A 23,584-nucleotide genomic window follows, 5' to 3' on the forward strand; every position below is an offset into this window, starting at 1 on the left:
ATACTGTGTCCACGAATGTTATAATTTGAATTAGATTGATTTTACTGCAAGTCCTAGGAAGTAGCAAGAGTATTTATCTGACTAAGAGGGCTAATGGTTTATCTAAACTCAAGTTTGAACTGTCAGCTTCATAAGACAGGTCAGTTCTTACTATTATCACAATTTTTATTTAAGCTACAAATTTTTGTCTTAAGTAATTACCTATGCATATAAAAGGTCAGTCTTTTGAATATCGCTTTTAGACTGTCATCTAAAGTTTTTAGTTTCTGTGGATAGGGAAGTTTATTTTTCAGATGGTGTCCCATGACTTAAATTTTGTGTGTTATGTAGTGAAGCATTTGGGGGCACTTAGAAATGTATGCTGAAATTCTGCATTGAAAATAATTTATCATATGTTTAAAATGAAGAGTTTTTTCCTCCAAATAATTTTGTCCCTGGAAGGCTTTATCTAATAAAACTAGACAGTAACCTCTAACATTTCTTAAAGTTTAAGAAAAATGTACTCTTTTAAAATTAAACTTTTTGTGAGATTGCAAAAGCAATGTATGTAAATACAGAAAAATAACATGTTGATAAGCAAAAATAAGGAACCACCGAATTTCTTCTACCCAGAGATAACCATGGACAGTCCCTTCCAGATCTTTAGTGATAAGCAGTGTTTAAAATTGCATCTCTTTTGCTGAAAATAAGTAGAAGAGATAATAGCTCTTAACACATACATACTTTTAAAAAAACCTGTCAGAGTTTTGGCCCAGAATGCCAAAATGGACTGGGTGCATGGGGTGGGGACTTGTTCTCTGGGCTGCAGCGCACGCTACCTACACAATTTCCGTGCTTCCTTCAGGAATAAAATGACCTTGAAAAGAGAGAGAACTCATATGCATGAATAGGGAATTGTAATTTGTATTCAGATTTCTGGATTTTTTTTTTGGTCTCAGTGGGTGGTTCTCCTATCCAACCAGTCAACTCTCACATCCAGTGAATTACTAATACTTTCCTGTTTGACCTTTGGAATTGTGCTTTGCCTCATCATCTTCTCTCCATTTGTATTGCCACAGCTCTAGCTGGAGGGCGTCATTTCTTCCTGCTCAGATGCTCCTTTGTTCACAGTGGATTCGTTTATTCGGTCTGATGTGAGGAAAAGGGCCAGGCACTGGGGTGACAAGGCCCTTGGTTCTGGGACTGAGCTTCTCAGCAGGGTGAGGGCAGGGAACTAAGCCATTCCCACTTCAGCATCCTCCTGCCTGTCATCCTCCTTCTGCTGTTTTGTCCATCAAACCCATTCTCTCCACAGCAGCCGTGTGATCTGTTGGAAACTCTGCTGGCCCAGCCTCACCTGCGTCAGCCTCCCGCCATGTGCTAGGCGAGGGGAGCGCTCTCCTTGCCGCTCCTGACCAGCCTCGACTCCTTGAAGGCTCAGCCCGGGGCTCCTCTCCTCCTGTCCTGCCCTCTCCTCCCTTCACTGGTGACTTGAGGCCCGTGCCGCTCCCGTGGCCTCCAGTGCCTGATTTTCTAAAAGGTGCTGTCTTTCTTTCCCCACTTAGATGGTCATGTTCATCGACAGCCCCAGTGCCCAGCACTGATCCAGAAGAGTCTGTGTTTCTGTAAAATGGAAATAGCATGGTTTTCCTCAGAGGGTTGGTGTGAGGATGCAGCGAGGTAATCTATGTGAAGCATGGTGTCTGGCACATAGTTGGCTTCCATAAGTGGGGGGTTAGTGCCCGAGATGTGATATTAACTTAAACTACTTGATTCGATGACGGTCTCAGAAGTTCAGCTTTTCCCCGGACAGTGTGTGTATGATTGTATAGAATATTGGTGTCACACTTTCTCTACCTGATATTAGGTAAGGTTCATGAAAATAGTCATTTTATTTTTTGTCTCTTTCATTTTAACCTATACAGTTTTCCTGCCTGACTTTGGTGTATTTTCAAACAAATATATTTAAATTAAGTTTAATTAGATTACATTATTTATTTTACACTTTAAGGTAGAGAAACAGAAAAGTGCCGTTCACTTGCCTCTCACATTAAAGTGTGTGTGTTTAGTAAACACTGACACAAACCTGCAGGGTCCACAGAAATGAATCAAACGACACCCCATTCCCAGCCCCAAATGTCAGTGCTGTGACCTGTATTACCACAGCGGGCCGGGGCCCGTGGGAGTGGAGGTGCTTGAACGGGTCTGGAAGAATCAGCAGATGCTAGTGGAGAGTCGATGGAAGAACATTCTAGAGTAAAGGCTCCCCTGCTTGCCTGCACTTGTCAAATGTGAGCTGCAGCCTAAATGACAGTTTCTTGAAATGAGGATTCAAAGGTATTTATTTTGTCATATTTTCCTACCCTCCCATTGTCAGGGCTAACGTAAAGTTGACAGTTGAAAATTATTTTCATTTGTTTGTATATTAGACTAAATTGTCATAATCAAGGACTAGCTAGGCAATACATCACATCAGACTTAAATTGAGTACTTATAACGTGAAAAGAGTTGTAATGTTTTATATTGATGAAGAATTTACATTACATAGAAATTAATTCTGTAACTCTAAGTAATGGACATTTGAGTTTTAACCCACTTAGATTTTGCTTCCCTTATGGGCTGCATCATAACGTTGTAATATCCCTTTGTAGACTTCGATGGCTAAAGCTTCTGGTCTAGTTTTCCCATTTTCAGCTAGATTTATGTGTGCATTGGGGCGGTGGGATGGCTTTGTTTTATTGTTCATCTATGCAGTATATACACACCATGATCCTGAGAGAGATGGCTGGCGGTGGTGGTGATCTTATGTTTGAGTTAATTGTAGCTGGTCCCTCCGCTGCACCACCCCCCCGACACCCCCGCTTCCTTAAGTCCAAGAATCCTTAACCTGGAATCTGAGGATGGAAGTTGGGAGTGGGGGTCCCTGAACTTGGATGGGGAAAAAAATTCACCTTTATTTCCACTAACCTTTAACTGCACTTTAACATCTTCAGTTATGAGTCATCACCCTCCCCGTAGCATTAGCAACTCCTGTGATAGTAACATCAATAAAATCACGTGTTTTCATATTGCATTATAGTTGCTACACATCTCTCAGAAATACTGTATATGCTCATCATTACTTTGAATTATGGCAGACATACGATTTGCTGCTATACGTTGTTAAGTTTGGTGATAAGCACATAATGCTTTATCATAATTATCTGGATAATTCCCTCTTGGTATAATTCTTTTGTATTGCTTTGTGTAAATGCCTATGGCATTTAAAAATCTAACTCTGAGAAGAGTCCGTAGGGGTTTGTCAGAGGGGGTCTGTGGCACAGCGAGTTTAGGAGCCTCTGCTTTGGTCCCTGGGGTGCATTTGAGAGAGCATACCAACATTTACTTTGGGAGGACTGGTAGGAATGTGGGGTATGTAATTAAAAGCTGAGATACCAGTCTCTCATTCCCATACACCCTTGCCTGTTGCTTTAACCCCTGGCAGCACGGAGCTTTGCACAGCCTCAGTAGATCTTGTGGTCATTGTAATATACGCTCACCACAAAAAAAAAAGCGTTAAAGTACATTCTCTATAGCCTTTGGAAAAATACGCTAAATGATTCCCATCCAAAAATGGTTAAAATAAAAATAGCTTAGGTGCTTAAAGGGGCAGCCTTCAGCTGTCTAGAAAAATCTTATAATCCGAAAAGATTTAGTCTCAGTGTTTCTGGTTTGCTATTTTTACAGCATCTGTTCCTTGTGCAAATATTTGTTGCATGTATACTATGCACAGGCATTGTGTTGGAGATTCCACAGGTTTATCATGGTTTCTCTTCTAAGGTCTACTTGAGCTATCTCTTATCACTTAAAAACCTTGAAATCACTAAACTTTCAATTGCAATCATTCATACATTGAGCATACTTGCTGTATGCCAGGCACTGTCCTAGGCACTTTGGGCTGTATCAGTGAGCAAAATAGACAATAATTTTTCTGTCTTAGAGCTGACGTTCAAGCATTTAGGTGTTTTACGCTCTGAAGTTTGTAGGGCTGTCCTGAAAGTGCCACAGAAACTGTTTGCCGCTCACAGACCTGTGTAGTTTTGTAAGGTAGTGGTTTTCACTCTGTTCCTGTGGGCCTTGTGACACCTCAGGGCTGGCAGGAGGAAGGAGAAGGGAATGTACTCCTTCCCCAGCTCCATTTTAATCAGAGCTTTGCTACTCTTACGTTTTGGGGATTGCTGGGAAGTTGGGGATGGGGTGAGCTGGGCGAGAGTTCCGTTGCCTACAGGATGTTTGGAAATTTGGTCACATTAAAAATGTGATTGGCATTATCTGTTGCTGGCTGATATGGAATAAATTTTTGTCACTTATTACCAGTTCTGTACTGAAAGGCAGTTGGAATAATAGCAAGCTCATTGCCTTTAGGTGCTGTTACTTTAATAATAGAGAGTTGACCTTTTCTTACTTGGCAAACATGAAGGTCACAGTTGGCATTTTTTGGAAGCTAATATGTGCCAGGCTCTACACTAACAACTTTCACATTGTTTAATTTTCTCCTCAAAACAACCTAAAAGGGTAGCTGGTAATATCCAATTTTGATATAAGAGGATGCTGAGCTTCCAAGAAGCTGGGTGTCTTGCTCAGACTTGCGCATGAAGTGGCAGAGTTTGGAGCTTATTTTGGCATTTCAGCTCCAGAATTCCCTGTAGGAACTGTCAGTGTAGTAGATTCATGGCTTCAGCTGGGGAAGGAGTTAGGGCTGACTTTTTCTATCTTTTAAAAGTTTATTCTGTTTCTGCTCCCACATGCCCTCTCTCCCCCATCTCCCTCCAAATGGAATGTTTCTCTGTGGTCCAAACAGCAATACTGGGTTCACTCTCATCTCTGTTACTTACCTCCCCCCTTCCCACATGCACACAAACACTTCATGCTCTAAATGCAGCTATGGGGAGCCTAAGCGGTGTATGCAAAGTTTGGAATGCTCCTCACACGTTTGCCAGAACGGCTTCTGATTGAGCAGAGTTCATGACAGCTAGCATGAGGTTAATTGGAACTGGATCATGAATAGGTAAAAAAAAAAAAATTTTTTTTTTTTGGTATTTCCGTTGTGTACAGTGTTTGCAGTAAATGAAATTGATGCTGTGATCGGAAAGGAATGAGATGGTTCTAGGATGGGTTGACACTATGCCCATGATGATAAATGCAGAAAGCTGTGATCCTTTTTTTTTTTTTTTTTTTTTTTTTAAGTAAAGGAAATGACCATTTAGTATACACAAGCAGCCATAGGTAAGAAAAAACCCGCTAACTGTGTTATTTCTGGGCTTGGGATTATAGGCAACTTTAACTTTATATGTTTTTGTATTTTTCTTTTATATGGATGTGTATTAAGCTTGTTACTGAAAATAAAAGATGACTAAAGAGTACATTCTTCTGCTGAGTTTAAAAAGGAGTCTGGGGACTTCCCTGGCAGTCCGGTGGTTAAGACTCCTTGCTTCCATTGCAGGGGACATGGTCCGGGAACTGTGGCTTCATGAACTGTGGGTTGGGTGGGCCTGTGTGTCCCACCTAACGAGTTTAATATGTTTGGTCCTGGTTGATTTTAGGTAGAAGAAAAACAGTATTGGTGCCCAGTGCTCTAGCTGGTTTCACTGTTTTGTTTATAAGTGCACACTATGTGACCAAATATTCCTTTACTGAAGATCTCTCCTCAGTGATACAATTTCAAAAGGGCATCATTTATAGAAACTAATTATGGCGTGTGTCCTGGAGAAGGAACCAGCGCTCTGTTTAATGGTTTCTTATAGCACATTTATACGTTTTTAGTTCCCCTGCCTTGTAGAAAAGAGACCACAGTGTCCCTTTTCAAAGATTATGTAACATACATAACTGATACCGGGTGATTGCTATGGTTAACTGCTAGTTCATTATATTTATGAATGTTTTGTAATCTTGGAGAGATTATTTTGAAGTAAACTTTAATCAAAATTATAGAGTAGCATTTCTTATAAGGCATTTGCTCTTACTTAATAACCTGAGACCTCTGAAATACAGTCAATTTATTTGCAAATCAAATTTGCCCTTAAATGGCATAAATAGCTTGTCAGGTATCTGTGTGGCAAGTCTTGTGTTTTTGTCTTCACTAGTTTGTTCATCTGTGCTGTGAGCAGGGTCTGGATCTGTGCAGTTGGGCTGCTTTATTGCTGTTCACAGCTTGCCTAGGGTCTTAATAATCCCATGGATTTGGGGTGTGATGGTGTAGCGGACAGGGAGAGGAGTGCATTCCTTACCTCGGGCATGACAGAGGACAGGTGGTAAGAGAGCTGAGAGCTGTCAGGTGCTTCTGAAAACTGCAGGTGCCAGGGCCCCACCTCCACAGGCTGCTTCACCTCAACTGATGAGTAGTCACTCGTTTTTAAAATTATTGGCAGTTCTAATGTGCGGCCACATTTGATTTGCGAATCAGTGCATTAAATGAAGAGGGTTGGACTTTGAGGACTCATGTTCCCAGGTTGAACGTCCAGTGATTTCTGTCAGTGTTTATGCTGACCATTGAAAATGTCTTGGCTTCTCAAAATTGTTTTAGAAAACTTAGGAAACAACTTCATAATCTTACAGCAATATCTTCTCCTACTCTCCCTTTCTTCCCCCACCTTCTTTTGTTAGCTCCTGCAGCTATTAAATCACTTCTTGAGTTGGATTTTAGTCTCATTGTTTTAAGTGTTTGTAGAAAAATGCCAGTTTAGCCAGAAGGTTGTAGTGAACCTTTCAAATGATTATTTTGGAATATGACGCTGGGTTTTATGTTTGCATTGCACCTTTCATGGGGTTTAAAAGCTACTAAGATAAGAGTTTATCCAGTTTGCCGTATCAGAACTAGAGTGGCTGAATACTACTACTTCTGTTTGATCTGGAGGATAGAAAGATGAGGCAGTCCTGACTGAGGGTGTGAGGCCTGCGTTAGGGGCCAGCAGTCATCAGCGTTTCTGACGTGCCAGGCGCTTCCCCAGCCAGCTCACAGCACGTTTGATCTTTCTTTTGGGAAGATGTAATGCATTCATCTGCCCTTTGGCTAATTGTAAGCGCACAGCAGGAGTGGAGGCATTGGTTCCCTTTGAGGAGCCACGACAGACCTCTCCTGGGGACGAGACTTCTCCAGCACGCATTGGAAATTGCACATGCAGACGTGTCTCTTCCTCCCTGCACTGTGAACCTCTACTAAGGCCAGGAGGAATCTCGCCTTATTCACTGTATGAGGTGTATTCACATCTTTATTTCGAATCTAGTCTTGACAGGCTGGATCGTTGGGTAATATGAATGCTCACGCATGTCTTATATAGAGAGCATCAGACAGCTGTCTTATTCTCTTTAAATAACTTAAGTATGGAGCACTAGTAAGAAGGTATTTTCTTAGGCGTTTTGTATGAAATTCAAGGCATGTAAGATAGAGTGAGGAGACACGGTTTAATTTCGTTTTCTTCCCGTGTTTACCTTGTTTATGACCAACAAGTACAAATAGCCACTCATCAACAAAAACAAAACACAAGTCTGTTCCTTCTGGAAAATAATTATGTGGAATGATTATTTTCTGTTTGAAGTGCTTGTTTTAACTCCTTGCAGTGTGGGAACATTTAATCCAACGGACAAAACACAGTGTGGCCTGCCATGTTTTTGCAATTTTGGAATGCTTTAATCTTAAATAACAGGAGGAAATGCTAGAGTTCTAAATGCAAATATGGGCTGCTTTAGATTCATTTAATATTTTATTTGTTACTAGTTGGCAGAAAAACAAAAGTGTAAACGTACAGTAAAATGGCTTTTTGTTCTAAATACTGTTTCAGGAGCTCTTTCCTAAGTCCTTGTGAATAAAATTACACTTGCCGTGTGTTTATAATCCTTTAAAATCCACAAATCCTTGAAAAGAAACTTGACCCACAGGTTTAAATAAGGACTTTATTTACAGAAATGAATATTTCTAATTCTCTTAGAGTATCATTTTCTGGCTGCTTATACAACAATATTCACTCAAGCCTGCTACAGAAACTTCATACTGTACTGTGTATTTGTTAGTATGTGAATTCAAAAGAACTTGTTTTGGCTGTGAAATAAGTGCAGACTTGCTTTAAAATTGACCTTTAGTATAAATTCAGATAGGTTGACAGAAGAGCAGTTCAGTAAATTTTTATATGTCTAAAAGAGGGCCTGTTTCTTCCTTATTGGCGATTCATTTGAATTTACATTTTTGTTGTGATTCCTGTTATTGAAAGAAGACCATATCTCAAACCCTCATTGAATTTATCTCAGCAAAATGCTTTTCAGATTCTTGTTTTTGCTGCAGTTATTTGATTTACTTTATCTGCTTATCTGCAATCAGAAATGACGTAGATATTATTGCTGTGACTAAACTAAAAAAAGATTTTTTTAAAAGTACTCAGATCATATCGTGGGGATAAACTCCACTGACCTCAGCCTATTTGCCCTGAAAGTGTCTGTATATTTGCAGTAAATATTGTAACTTGAAGTATACGTTCTCATAGACTAAAGTGTCACCTTGAGACATTTTTCAGTTGCTTGCTTACTTTGGACGGTCAGTGTGGGCATCCCCTCTTTATTTTATATATGTCTGTCTGTAAGCTGCCAACTTCAGCAGACCCGTCTCAGCCCTTCGTTTGTTTTCAGCCCCCTCCTCTCCCTTTCTTGAAGAAGGAGTGCTTGTTTCCTTTGCCATCTCTGGCATCATCCTTGCCTACCTGCCTGTCCTCCTGCTTCTCTGCCTGTGATTCCTCAGTTTCTTTAGACCTGAAATGTTGGTGTATCCTAAACATCTCATCTTTGCCCTCTTCCTTTACTTTCCCTTTTTCTGTTCTCAAGGCATCAGCCACCTCTGGTCTGTGTATATGTGCTGGTGATGTCCGGTCTAGATCTCCTGTCTTGGACTCCAGGCTGGCTTGTCCAGCTGCCCACTAGATGCCTTTACTTTCAAGTCCTCCTGGTCGTACTCAGCATGGACAGGAGCAGAGCTCATTGTAATCTCTCCTCAAGCCTGCTGCTTCTGTGTTCCCTACTGAAGAAGTCTAAGCCAGAGCCCTGTGAGTCCCGTGCAGTCTTCCACACCCTCAATGCCCCTGTCTGGGTAATCACCAAGTGGGTCTGTGGGTCTGTCTTCCAGAATCTTTCACGCAGCCTTTCTCTCTGTCTTCAGTGCTTGCTGCTTAGTTCAGGTTCCCAGCAAACCCCATCTCTGTTACTGTAAAGGGTTCTAACCAAATTTCCCTCCAGGCCCCACTCCCTTCCAAGGCAGAGGGCTACCTTGTGTTCATCTCACACTTCTGAATCCCTACCTTCTGACATCCAGTCATACCAAGGACAACGTTTGAAAATAAAATGAAGTAAATGGCCCAGTTCCCTTATGTAACAAGCAACAGTGTAGGTGAGTCTAAGACAGAGTTATAAAGAATAGAGAATTCAGGGGCTTCCCTGTGGTGCGGTGGTTAAGAATCCGCCTGCCAATGCAGGGGACACGGGTTCGATCACTGGTCCAGAAGATCCCACATGCCACGGAGCAGCTAAGCCCATGCACCGCACCTACTGAGCCTGCGTGCCACGACTACTGAAACCCACGCACCTAGAGCCCGGGCTCCGCAACAAGAGAAGCCACCACTGTGAGAAGCCTGCGTACCGCAACGAAGAGTAGCCCCCTCTCGCAACCAGAGAAAAGCCCATGCACAGCAATGAAGACCCAACTCAGCCAAAAATAAAATAAATAAATTTGTTAAAAAAAAAAAAAGAATAGAGAATTCAGGATTTCGTCACAAGTGGACAGTATGCTTTCATTTTTCTTTTTAAAAAATTTTTTATACAATTTTTAAAGGTTACTTTCCGGGGCTTCCCTGGTGGCACAGTGGTTGAGAGTCCGCCTGCCGATGCAGGGGACACGGGTTCGTGCCCTGGTCTGGGAAGATCCCACATGCCGCGGAGCGGCTGGGCCCGTGAGCCATGGCTGCTGAGCCTGCGCCTCCGGAGCCTGTGCTCTGCAACGGGAGAGGCCGCAGCAGTAAGAGGCCCGCATACCAAAAAACAAACAAACAAAAAAAGGTTACTTTCCGCTTACAGTTATTACATAATATTGACTATATTCCCTGTGTTCCACAATACCTCCTGAAGCCTATCTTACACCCAGTAGTTTGTACCTCCTGCTCCCGTACCCTTATGTTGCTCCTCTCCCCACTGGTAACCACTAGTTCTCTATATCTGTAAGTCTGCTTCTTGTTATATTCACTAAATTTGTTGTATTTTTTAGACTTCACATATAAGTGATATCATACACATATAAGTGATTTTCTCTGACTTATTTCACTTAGCATAATGCCCTCCAAATCCATCCACGTTGCTGCAGATGGTAAACTTTCATTCTTTTTTATGGCTGAGTAGTATTCCATTGTACATATATACACCACCTATTCTTTATCCATTCATATGTTGATGGACACAGGTTTTTTCCATGTGTTGGCAATTGTAAATAATGCTGCTGTGAACATTGGGGTGCATGTATCTTTTCAAATTCATTTTTGTTTTTCTCAGATGTATACCCAGTAGTGGAATTGCTGGGTCATATGGTAGTTCTATTTTTAGCTTTTTGAGAAACCTCCATACTGTTTTCCACAGTGGCTGCACGAATTTACATTCCTACCAACAGTGTACGAGGGTTCGCTTTTCCCCACATCCTTGCCAACATTTGTTATTTGTGTTCTTTTTGATGATAGCTGTTCTGTGACAGGTGTGAGATCATTGTGGTTTTGATTTGCATTTCCCTGATGGTTAGTGATGTTGAGCATCTTTTCCTGTGCCTGTTGGCCATCTGCCTTTCTTCTTTGGAAAAATGTCTGTTCTTCTGCCCATTTTTAAAATTGGGTTGTTTGCCTTTTTGATGTTAAGTTGTATGAGCTGTTTATATATGTTAGATATTAATCCCTTATCGGTCATATCATTTGCAAATATTTTCTCCCATCTACTAGACTGTCTTTGTTTTGTCAGTGGTATCCTTTGTTGTGCAAAGGCTTTTAAGTGTAATTAGGTCCCCTTTGTTTGTCTTCACTTTTATTCCCTTTAGGAGATGGATCCAAAAAAATATTGCTTCAATTTATGTCAAAGAGTGTTCTGCCTATGTTTTCCTCTAGGAGTTTTATAGTATCCATTCTTACATTTAGGTCTTTAAGCCATTCTGAGTTTATTTTTGTATATGTGTTAGAGAATGTTCTGATTTCATTCTTTTACATGTAGCTGTACAGTTTTCCCAGCACCACTTATTGGAGAAAAGACAGTTTCTTCTTCTCATTGCGGTGGCTTCTCTTGTTGCGGAGCATGGGCTCTAGGTGCATGGGCTTCAGTAGTTGTGGCACATGGGCTCAGTAGTTGTGGCTTGCGGGCTCTAGAGAGCAGGCTCAGTAGTTGTGGCACATGGGCTTAGTTGCTCCATGACATGTGGGATCACCCCGGACCAGGGCTCGAACCCATGTCCCCTACATTGGCAGGCGGATTCTTAACCACTGCACCACCAGGGACGTCCCCAGTGTATTAATTTTGTATCCTGAAACATTACTGAATTCATTGGTGAGCTCTTGTAGTTTTCTGGTACCATCTTTAGGATTTTCTATGTATAGTGTCATGTCATCTGCAAACAGTGACAGTTCTACTTCTTCCTTTCCAATTTGGATTCCTTTATTTCTTTTTCTTTGATTGCTTGGCTAGGACTTCCAAAACTGTGTTGAATAAAAGTGACGAGAGATCCTTGTCTTGTTCCTGATCTTAGAGTGAGTGTTTTCAGCTTTTCACTGTTGAGTATGACATTAGCTGTGGGTTTGTCATATGCCTTCATTTTTTCAAAAAATGGTGCTCAGGTCTGTTCTGGTTAAGGGAACTAAACTATGAAAGTTTTACAAACTTAGGCACATGTGGAGCCCACTTTTTACTTAGTCTCCTAGTATACTTGAATGACTTACAGAAATGTTTTAAAAACGTTAGATTTTTAACTATTTATAATTTATTGTTGAAACTGTGTTTGGCAGTACGCCTTCAAATATTCTGAAATTGTTATATTCTTGTCAGGATCCCTGAGATTCTTTTTTAACCCCAATTATCTCCTTGATACGCATATTCACACAGCTCACTAGAGCAGGGAGAGGCACCTGCTAGAGCAGGGAGAGGCACTGGTCTTTGACTAAAGCGTGTCTTTCGAAGATTCTAATCAAAGGATATGAGAGATTGGTGGTAGGAAAAATGACCACAGCTCAACTCTGACCAAGGACGATGTAATGTGCTCTTTAGCCTCCTCTGACCCTGTGAAGCGAGGGAACAAGCAAATTCTCAACTTTGTGTCTTACTTGTGTTTGTACCTTTTATTGCTGAGTCACCATAAATTCATGTGACTTCACACATTTTCTCTCCCCTTTGATATGTAATGAAAGACACCATTCATTACTCACTTCAGATGCAGTGGAAGACCCAGCATATAGAAACGTCAGTTATTGTTTAAAAAAAAAGCCTCAAAAGACTGAGTAAGCTTTGAATTTTCTGTTCAGAGAGTGGGGTTAATAATTAGGAAGATTCACATGGCTCCTGATAAAATAATTTTACCCACTTGCTCAGAAAAGCAGCAAGGTTTTTACTTGCATAAATTTTTTTTTGAAAAAGTCATTATTCTTTACCCTTACAGAAATAACTTTTACCTGAAAAGTCTTGTAAGCATTTTTTTCCCCCAGAGAGAAAAACAGGCTGTTTTTGCCAAGTTCCTGTAGTGACTGGTTGGCAAAGGTGTGAATGAAATCTAGACTTTCTACTTTCTTCTCTCTGTCCTGTCTTTTATATTGATGAACAATTTTTAGGCCTCCACAGGATATGTAATTATTTGTCAGTGGAGGAATGAGCTACAGCTCAAGCAAATACTCAGGGCACATGGTTGCTTGACGTTGAAATTCTGGCTTCCTTAGTGTCATTTAGGTCTTATGCTTCAGGAATTAATTTTTTAAAACATAAAATCTCTGAAGATAAAACTGACTTTTTGTACGATAAAAGATCTTGAAAGAATATATCTTAATCTTTATGGCAGAGATTGTCTTTAAGGTGTGCTTGGTACGAAATCACAAAGAGAAAAGTCTTTTGAGTCGTTGGGTCTTTGGGGATTATGTTATGAACACAGAACATAAGCTTGCTTCTTAAAATCCACTAAAACCACCTCCCTTTACTGTATGTATTGATCTTTGACTTGAATTGAAAAGGGGTTCTTTTCCCTCTATAATGTCGTTAAAAAGACATTGGGCCTATGGGTATTGGGTCTTAAATTGGATTTTCTTACAAAGAGAAAAGGAAAAAATGGCTTTGGGTGTTAGGGCATAAAAACTAGGCCCTTCCTTATGAAAATTGAATTTGTGTCTGTTTTGTGTTAGTACTGAAGCTGTACATCATCCAGATGATTGTACAGATGCTTATTCATGCGGTTGAGGACTCATCTCGGTCTGTGGCTTCTTTGAGGGATCTTGTCAGAAGCTAATGATGAGAGGGTGTAGCAGTAGTGCCGACAGTAGCACACGAGATCCTTTTGTTCATTCTCTTGATCATGACTTTACATTAGGAATCAAAGGCTTTAGAAGCTCAGTGGAAAGAAGCCCCAGTGTGTTGCCCTGATGATGATACTGTCATGGGTTGCTTACTCCTTGATTAAAACCTCCTAGCTGTGTAGTCAATACTATTCAACTATTGGGGAATATAAGACTGTGGAATAAATTGTTAGTTGTCATTAGAGAAAATAATGATGTTATGATTAGAAGAAAGGTTGTATAAGATAATTACAGTCTTGTTCTCCTCATCCCATCATTTATTTTGGAAGACTTGATGCACTGCCAAGACGCACTGCCATGAAATTAGAATAACTGCATAATGTTTTGGTGGCAGCTTCCTGGAGGAGACCTTTGGCTTTGGAGTGGGGGGACCAGCCTGGGTTTGACTTGCCACGTGTGGCTGTGTAGCTGTGAGCTCCTTACTTAAGCTTGCAGGGTGTTGGGTGTGCGAATCCTCTAGCATAGCCCCAGCGTGGAAGAGGTGCTTAGTAAATACTTACCCCCTTCTTGTCTCTGTGTAAGTTGCCCATTTCCCTCTCCTGGTCCCAGATTCCCAGTGGGATGCTCCTTCAGGCTGGTGCGATGGAATACGCCGTGTGCCTGTGGGGAGAGCATGGCGTTGGCTCCTGTGGATGCAGGCTCTGTGCCACGCCAACCACTGTGGGTTCCAAATAACACTCCTTCCTTGCCCGGCAGGTGCCTGAGATCATCAGCTCCATCCGGCAGGCCGGGAAGATCGCCCGCCAGGAGGAGCTCCGCTTCCCTTCCGAGTTCGATGACACGTTCGCCAAGAAGTTCGAGGTGCTGTTCTGCGGCCGCGTGGCGGTGGCGCACAGGAAGGCCCCGCCCGCCCTGATCGACGAGTGCATCGAGGGCTTCAGCCACGTGAGCGGCGGCGGCTTCTCCTCCTCGGATCAGCTCCGGGCTGCGCCGCAGCCGCCGGGGGACCGGGAGCGGGGCCCGCGGCCGATGCGCAAGTCCTTCTCCCAGCCCGGGCTGCGCTCCTTGGCCTTCAGGAAGGAGTTTCAGGATGCAGGCCTGCGGAGTAGTAGTTTTTTCAGCTCCTTTGAGGAGAACGACATCGAGAACCACCTGATTAGTGGACACAATATTGTGCAGCCGACGGATATTGAGGAAAATCGAACTATGCTCTTCACGGTAAAATATTATCAAAGCCTCATGCGCATCCCCAGTCTGATCTGTGTGTTTTAAAGAAAATCTGCTTTATCAAGCGAAGATTCTTTGTGAATTTCTTTTGGATTTCTGTGTGAATCCATATGTTTTTATACTGAATAATTCTTTTCTCAAGATAAAATCCTTATTTAGTCCCTAATTAGCCTTTGGAATTCATCAGGGGGTCACATAAAGAGACTCTTACCTTATATCCTCTGTGATTTTTATCCCCCTCCCCCATGGTTGTGAAGATACCTTTTCAATGTGGAAAGAAGAGTTAATATGCGTAAAAGAGGCCCCCAAAGGAGATTTTTTAAATGGATATTAATTTCAAGTAACGTATTTCAACAAAATCTTTTTGGAAAATACCCCTTCTTTACTGTTTTTACTGATTTGTAAAATACTTACCCTTTGTTGTCTGGATAATTAGGTTTGGGGATAACATGATATTTGAAATTGATACCCAAGCTGAAATATTAGTTTAGCCAATTGCTCACTCACTTTTTTCTAGAAATGGTTTGGTAAACTGACAGCCAACTGCCAGAAAAGGCATGGGCAGGGAAGCTGTCCCTGGCAGTCGCCGCTCCTGGGTTCCATGCTGATCTTGGCTCTTTTGGTCAGGGTGCCCTCCCTGGGAGTCCTCTGGGTCTGAGCCGATGGGACTCAGCTGGCTCAGTAGCAAGCTGGTCTCTGACAATATAGGGAGTGGATTGTTCCTCGGCCGCCTCTGTCTCTTCTTTGGCCTAAGCCTGACTGACATTCTAGAGAGAGCAACATGAGCTTAAATGTAATGTCTTGGCATCTGTGCCTAATTCGGGGCAGTGGATGGCCCAGGGGTGAGGAAGCTGGCTGTGTGGATGTATGCAGGTTCAAGATCAAGATGGGGTGTCAGAGGGCCGATTTCTTCCTCTTTTCATGGTTGACCTAGTATACTGAAAAGAGTGCTATGTTGGCAGTCAGTCTGGTGCTGTAATGTGTGATATATATTTTAAAAAAACAAAACAAAGCAAAAAACCTCTTGGTGTCATTGGGAAAGCTGCTCAGTGCATTTATTTTCAAGTACTTATTATGTGACTGCTGTATACAGGGTCCTGTGTAATACATTAGAAATACAGCAGTGAACAAGACAGGCATGATCTCTGCCCACGTGGAATTTAGATTCCAATGAGAGACTGGCAATTGATTGTACAGGTAATTGTCTCACTAAAATTGTGATAAATGCCGTAAAGGAGAAGTAAAGGATGCTGTGAGGGCATCTGGGGAATCAGGGAAGACTTTCTTGAGGAAGTGATTTTCACTGAGCAGAGGTTTCATTGTGGCCAGCTGGGTTCAGGGAGCAGCAAGGTGAGGGAGGGATGCTGCACAGTTAACAGTGTAGTTATTGCAGCAGTCCCCTGCTGTACTGGAGATCTGTTATGCTGATCCAGGCCTGTAAGACAGTGTTAATTTGTGCTAACGCTCTAGCTTTTTTAGAAAGTCAGGTAAGCAGTAGTGAATACCTAACACAGTATGCATTCAACAAATGGTAGATCGTTTTAACAATAATTTAAGAAGACTTTTCTAATCATTAGGAAGTGTTCTAGAAATCTTGAAAGAGAAGCTCCTGTTTCCTGGGAGGTTCACTTATGTAGAAACCTCTCTTCCTTACAAAGGGGGGGATATGGGAACCTGAGGCTTAGTTGCCAACTTCTGTATATTTGGTCCTTTCACCTCAAGACTGCTGCCTGTTGTAGGTGAACACACTGATGGTTGTCTGTGCTACCTGAAATCTGTAGGATAGATTGTGACCTTGAAGTGATTTTCTACATGAGATGGTCAGAATTCTATAGGAGCTTGACCCATTGAGTCTTTATTTTCATAGGTTATGAAATGAGAAAGTTTGTGTATAAATCTGAATTCAGTGTTCATAAAAAGCTAGTTTCTTTTTTTGTTTGTCTTTTAAGATTGGTCAATCTGAAGTTTACCTCATCAGTCCTGACACCAAAAAAATAGCGTTGGAGAAAAATTTTAAGGAGATATCCTTTTGCTCTCAGGTAAATGGAGATGGGTTATCAGCTCACTTGCCATTTGATTTTTTAATGAATTCTTTTACCGTCATTCAGCAGAAGTGGTTACGGTCACAAGATGTATGCTTTCTAAGTACTGGGTTTGTGATCTTGCATTTCCTTTTGTGTATTAAGGCAAACTATAAATATAATTTTGAAATTAAGAATTTTCCTTTTAGCAACCATCCTACTGGAGAAAATAGGTCTCCTTTTCTTTTTTTTCAGGCATTGGTAGTAATGTTCCACAGTCATGATTTCCAGGTGTGTGTGTGTGTGTGTCTGTGTGTGTGTGTGCATATTTATATATACATTCACACACAGATAATATATTTAAATAGATGCTTATTTTTACTTTATAAAAATTCATAACTTTGGGGGTACCAAGATTATTATTTCTTCTTCCTTAAAATATAATAAATAGTGACTACTTTTGACGATGTTTCCCTCAGAGTACAGTATCTACTTGAGTTTTTGCTTGCAAATCTCCTGGGTGTGTTTCATAGAGAGATTTTGGAGAATCTATCAATTATAACGAGCTATACCAATTTTACTCAGGATCTTCCTAGCAAAGTAGTTTGGCTACTTTTTAAAAGTCTGACTTATTTTCTTGCTTCCATTTTCTCAAAATTAATAAGATATAATGAAAGTCTCATTGTTTGTTGATTTATAATGTGATCTACGTAAGAATGCAGCAGGGAATTTTTTCCCCCAAAAGGTGAAAATAAAGAACGTTCCTGAGTAAGATCAAATAGGAAACCACTTTTTCCAAATCATATTCCCCTGAGGAGTAACCACTAGCATATGCTTAACTTGTGTTGGAGAACATTGATGGAGATGCCAGGGTATGTCAGTGATTGCCTGTTTATTGGGAAATACTTGCCCTGAAAGTGAGATTCTCCATAGATGTTTTATCTTGATTTGCTGCTATTTCTATTGTAATGTTAGTATTAAATATCTGCTTTTTCATGTGATAGTTTAATTGTTTCCTAAAGGGTACAGTTTACAAGTTTACATGATCACCTGCCCTTCAAGCTGTCAGCACTCATGTCTCTGCCTGCTGGTGCTTTCAGGAGACGCTGCATATTAATGTTTATGGGTGATGTCTTATCTGTATTAAGGTGCCTCTTAGCTGATACTTTCAAAACAAGCGTACATATTAATATTTATTAAAAAGAGCTCTTAGGAAACTGTAGTAGAACTTTGGCCTTCATATCTTATGTTTAAAAGCGTCTCTCTTCTTTTCTGTGTATAATTTTTGACTCATCCTTCCTACCCGTTTACTTCAGTATTTACATATTTGTTATTTTAGTAGTACATATGTTTTAAATCTTTTAAACTTTGTGTCTGCATGTGTTTGCGTGTGTGTGCATACGTGTTTTTACGTTAATCTCTCGTCTGCTTATTCCTTGATACCGAAGAAGAATTCTCATTTTTTTGTGTCAGCTTTTCTCCACTTCCTTTCACTACTAAAATGAGCAGTAAAAACTCCAGTTTTCAGATCTTACTTCTCTTATTGTGGGGATAATCAGAGTAACATTTTAGTAGAACTTCATATTTGAGAGATGTTTTTAGACATTTAAAATATCTGAGAAAATAATACTTTTATAGTGTCCTTTAAAATTGTGCTGTGTGAATCTTCAGTTGAATGTCTGGCAGTGGTGCCTTTTCTGGATACAACTCACCATTCCTTGTTCTTGTCCCTGCCTTCAACAGGGTATTAGACATGTGGACCACTTTGGGTTTATCTGCCGAGAGTCTTCGGGAGGTGGAGGCTTTCATTTCGTCTGTTATGTGTTTCAGTGCACAAATGAAGCTCTGGTAAGTGAGAAGGGGCCATTCTTAAAGTCTCCTTTACAAGGGATTTCAGCCTCACTGATTTCTTTACTTAGCAAAGCCATATGGCCTCATTGACATATTATTTGGCTTTAATTATTCTTTCGTCACTATTTGATAACCAGCTAGTACATACCCGAGACTTAATTCGATGTGCATTTTCAATTTACGTCATTCTTAAAGGCCTGCTCACTTTCACCCTCTGCTTTAGCATTTTTCAAATGTCATTTTGGACTTTTGATCAGAAGAGTTGGTTTTCGTTCAGTATTTAATTTGCATCTAGTTTTTACCTTATCTCCTTGAAGAGCTTTGAGCATTTGTAGTGTTTCTAGGCTACGTGTAATCCTAGCAGGTATTATGATTATTATTCATTAACCTGTGACTAATAGTCCAGAAGAAACTTAAAGTACTGAGTCTTTCCACAGAGTCCTGAAATCTCTGCCCAGCTCTTTTTTTTTTAAATAAATTTATTTATTTATTTTTGACTGTGCTGGGTCTTTGTTGCTGCGCACGGGCTTTCTCTAGTTGCGGTGAGCGGGGGCTACTCTTCATTGCAGTGCGCAGGCTTTCTCATTGCGGTGGCTTCTCTTTTTGCGGAGCACGGGATATAGGCGCGTGGGCTCCAGTAGTTGTGGCTCGCGGGCTGAGTAGTTGTGGCTCACAGGCTCTAGAGTGCAGACTCAGTAGTCGTGGCGCACAGGCTTAGTTGCTCCGCGGCATGTGGGATCTTCCCAGACCAGGGCTTGAACCCGTGTCCCCTGCATTGGCAGGTGGATTCTTAACCACTGCGCCACCAGGGAAGTCCCATCTGCCCAGCTCATTTTAAATGGACTTTTTGCTGACTGTAGTCTCCTCTCTTTGATCAGGTGGATGAGATCATGATGACCCTGAAGCAGGCCTTCACAGTGGCCGCGGTGCAGCAGACAGCGAAGGCGACGGTCCAGCTGTGTGAGGGCTGCCCCCTGCAGGGCCTGCACAAGCTCTGTGAGCGGATTGAGGGTGAGCCGGGGTGGGAGGGCGGCAGGGTCGGTGCGGGGGGCAGTTAAGGGTCCTGGGCAAATTCGTTGGAAGGTTCTGCCCCGTGGAGGGCTTGTATTAGTTACAGGGCTCATAGGTGGATGTCTTCTGTATGTCAGGCACTGTGCCTAGACCATCTCCCCTCAAGGGGCTCTGAGGGCAGTGGAGGAGTAAGGGGACCACAGGGAACAAGACCAGTTGCATTGTTAGCAAGGTGGTGTGAGTGGTCAGTCACTTCAGCTGCCATGGAGGGGTCTTGTAACAAGAGAGCTAAGAATTTCCACCGGGTAAGTCAATTACAGGGTCATCGATAACCTCTGCCGGAACAGTTTTAGTGGAGGGAGCGGCCATAAGGTAGGTTGCAGTTGAGGAGCCCATGAGAAAGAGCACAGGAAGTGATGCTGCGAGTACGGACTACGATTTCTAGAAATTTGGCTTAGGGAGAAACTGCAGTACATGTTACGGTTTGCATACTTAAGATGTGCCTGGCACTGTACTAAGTGTTTTCTTTAACATGTATTATCATCCACTTAATCCTCACCACCTCATGGGAGGAAAAGGGATTATTTGCACGTTTCAGGGATAAGCAAACTTAGTTTCTGGGATTTGGGGGTGATAACCATCCTGATGGGTTTGAAGTCGTATCTAATTTCCCTTTTTAAAGACAAATTGACATCATCTTAAGGTCTTTGAAGTTTCATTTGCTGGCATTCCCGTGCTCTTTAAAATGAATCAAAATAATTACCATTTTCAACCGTGTTTTCCTAGCTGTTACTCTTTGCTGACATTATACAAAATATATTTGGGAACAAGAAAACGTGTGCTTTAACAAGAGATCCCATCTGAGAGGATCACTAACCCTTTCCTTAGTGGTTGTCAAGATAAGGTAAATGATGACAGAAATGTCTCTTATGAGCTTATTAAGAAGCCAACAATGACTTTGGCCTTGAAGATAAAGCAGATCCTGATCTGCAGGAACTGGAAGGGTTCCAGAGTCCCACCTGATAAATCTTTCTTTGGTCTGGCTTAGCTTTCAGAAAAATATAGCTGAAAAGTTTAATTGTGGTGGGGATTTTGCTGCTATCGTTTCGGAATTATCATTTCATTTATCTTTTGTACTGGATAAAATCCAAGCAAAGCAGAAAGCTATGCTAATGTAGAAACATCCAATAAAGAGCACAATTAGAAGGCTAGTGAGGGTTATATTTTGCCTACATGATGGGAAGCATTTCTGAAGTATAGATGGCACATTATTAGAGCCATTCTTAGTAGGGGAGATGCTGATTATTTCATGAACAGTTCAAGGTTCTTGCGTTTTGCTATATTGCATCCCTAATAAGTAGAATGAAGTCGTTTATTAAAGCTCATTGTATGTTCCCATAGGAGTAGTTCTAATAGGAAGTTATGATCTGGCCAGGAACTCCATAAACTGTGGAGAGGACCAATGACATGGCAGCAAAAAGAAAGACTAAAAGACTGTTTTGTTTTTTTTAAAATTTATTTATTTATTTTGGCTGCGTTGGGTCTTCGTTGCTGCACACGGGCTTTCTTTATTTGTGGTGAGCAGGGGCTACTCTTCGTTGCAGTGTGAGGGCTTCTCATTGCGGTGGCTTCTCTTGTTGCAGAGCACGGGCTCTAGGTGCATGAGCTTCAGTAGTTGTGGCAAGCGGGCTCAGTGGTTGTGGCTCGTGGGCTCTAGAGCGCAGGCTCAGTAGTTGTGGCACACGGGCTTAGCTGCTCCGTGGCCTGTGGGATCTTCCCAGACCAGGGCTCGAACCCATGTCCCCTGCATTGGCAGGTGGATTCTTAACCACTTTGCCACCAGGGAAGTCCCAAGACTGTTTTCTTAATAAATTGATACAGTCAGTATGCTCTGGAATCTGTAAAATAGAATAAATACACTGTACGTATGGGTGCTGTTGCACACTTACAACATGTAAGGGGTGCAGCTGTGCTGATTCTGTGTTTGAACTATGTACAACTACTAGCATTTATATAGTGTTTTGCTTATTTTAAAGTTTAGAGGAGCATTTTGGGAATTCTTGGAATGAATTATACTTTCACTAAAAGGAAAAAAAAAGTTTTACTGAGGTTTCCTTTTGCTCTCTAAGTAAATTTGCCTTCAGCAAAGCAAAGGCATTCATCAGAGCTCTCCCTTTAATAAGAGCCTTTTCAACCAGACAGCGTGAAGGCGGGCTCACTTGCCTTGCTTCTCCCCTCTAAAACGTTTTGGCATCACGTGGGGAGTGCTGCCTTCTTGCTGCAGAAACTCCCGTCCTCCCCCACCCGCCAAGGCTGAAGGTAGTGAGAAGCCCTGTGGAGGGTGCACAGTGGAGAGCAGGCGCTGGGACCGCAAAGAGCACCTCTGGTTTGAGATGGGGCAGGAAGGACCTAATGAACTGAGGCACCCTGAAGACAAGGATAGAACTGTCTGAGGATCTCTCCAGACCTGCTGAATATGAAGAGTAGTCTGTATGATTTCACCTGAGATTGTTAGAAGTATATATAATTAGTCTGACTCTTCTTGGGGTTTTTCTCCACATATGAATGTCTCATCAAGCAGTACAGTGTGTCCAAAGAGGATGTTTGCACTGTGTCATTCACATCCATATGCAGGGAGGATTTTTATTTAATGATTTCTGAGTGCTAATTTTACTTGTAAATTTAAACACTGTTTTGACTCAACATGTAAGTAGTTAGTGCAGTAAAGCCATCTCTGTTTGCCTGGCTTGTATGACCTGACAGCTTGCCTGAGGAGTACCTGAACTGTGCTCTGATAAAGCTCATCTGTCCTTTCTGCACTTTTACTGACCTCTTTTTTTTCTGATTGAAGAATAGTTGACTTACAATATTATTAGTTTCAGATGCATAACATAGTATTTTTATTTCTTATGTACCATACAATGTCATTATGACATTATTGACTGTATTCCCTGTGCTGTACATTACATCCCTGTGACTTATTTATTTTATAACTGGTAGTTTAATGCCCTGGTACATCTTAATCCCCTTCACCTATCTCAGCCTTCCCCCCTTCCCCTCCCCGCTGCGACCACTAGTTCTTTGTTAAGTCTGTTTCTGTTTTGTTATATTTGTTTTTTTTTTTGGATTCCACATACAAGTGAAAACATACAGTACTTGTCTTTCTCTGGCTGACTTATTTCACTTAGCAGTTCACTTCAGTGTTGAAGGCAGTGGCGTCAGGTGACTTGACTGCCTGGGTAAAGGAGCAGTGGAGTGTCCTAGGGTGGTCTCTGGGGGCAGACAGATGTGGGTCAGATTCTGACTTTGTCCCTTCCTTAGCTGATAACCTTGGGCAAGACATTTGACTCCACTGTGCCTCAGTTTCTTCATCTATAGGCCTTGGGATTGCTAAAAATAGTGCCCACTCCAAGGATTATGTTGAGGATCAGATGAGATTATTTATGTAGTGTTGCATGAAGTGGCACAGCAATCACTTAAGAAATATTGGCTTTTATTTTTATGGTGGCCTCTTCGGGTTTTCTTGGCCAAAAAAAGAAAACGGTGGTGGAAAGAGGAAGGACTTCGGGGAGCTGCAGTGGTTTGAGTAGGGGCAACGACCTCGCCACCGCCTGTTAGGAGGGTGAGGGCCCTGCCTTCTGCTGCAGGGGGCCGGGTGGGTGATCGAGGAGCACTGGCGCTGGGGCCGGCTTGGTGCTGATTGGCCTCCTGACCTGTCAGTCGCCTGTCTTCTCGGGACCTCAGCAAACTCGTCTGTAAAACAGAGGCCTGGTTTCCAAGTCCCTGTTCTAGATTTCAGAGCTGTCCCCTCTGGCCATCTTAGTAATGTAGATAAATCTGGCCCAGAGACTTGGCCAAGGCCCTGCCCAGTGGCTCACCCTCAGGAGGAGAAGACGGGGTGGCATGTGGATGGGGACAGGACTACCCTTGGAATAAAAGTAATCAGCAGCAGTTTTTTTTCCACGA

The 23,584-nt window shown here is 41.9% G+C and overlaps 1 protein-coding gene across 6 annotated transcripts in view; it reads left to right on the forward strand.

Annotated features, from left to right (window-relative positions):
• Positions 1–23,584, forward strand: part of TBC1D1 (TBC1 domain family member 1) — a gene marked incomplete at its 5' end in the record, with an annotated part of 204,786 nt that overhangs the window by 85,039 nt on the left and 96,163 nt on the right. For all 6 annotated transcript variants that reach the window (XM_079701164.1, XM_079701165.1, XM_079701168.1 and 3 more), the window contains 4 exons: positions 14,265–14,726; positions 16,685–16,774; positions 18,500–18,604; positions 19,486–19,618. In XM_079701164.1, the coding sequence (XP_079557290.1) occupies positions 14,265–14,726; positions 16,685–16,774; positions 18,500–18,604; positions 19,486–19,618 (790 nt within the window). The remainder of the gene's footprint in view (positions 1–14,264; positions 14,727–16,684; positions 16,775–18,499; positions 18,605–19,485; positions 19,619–23,584) is intronic.

This window comes from Hyperoodon ampullatus, assembly GCF_949752795.1.
Source record: "Hyperoodon ampullatus genome assembly, chromosome: 1".
NCBI lineage: Eukaryota > Metazoa > Chordata > Mammalia > Artiodactyla > Ziphiidae > Hyperoodon > Hyperoodon ampullatus.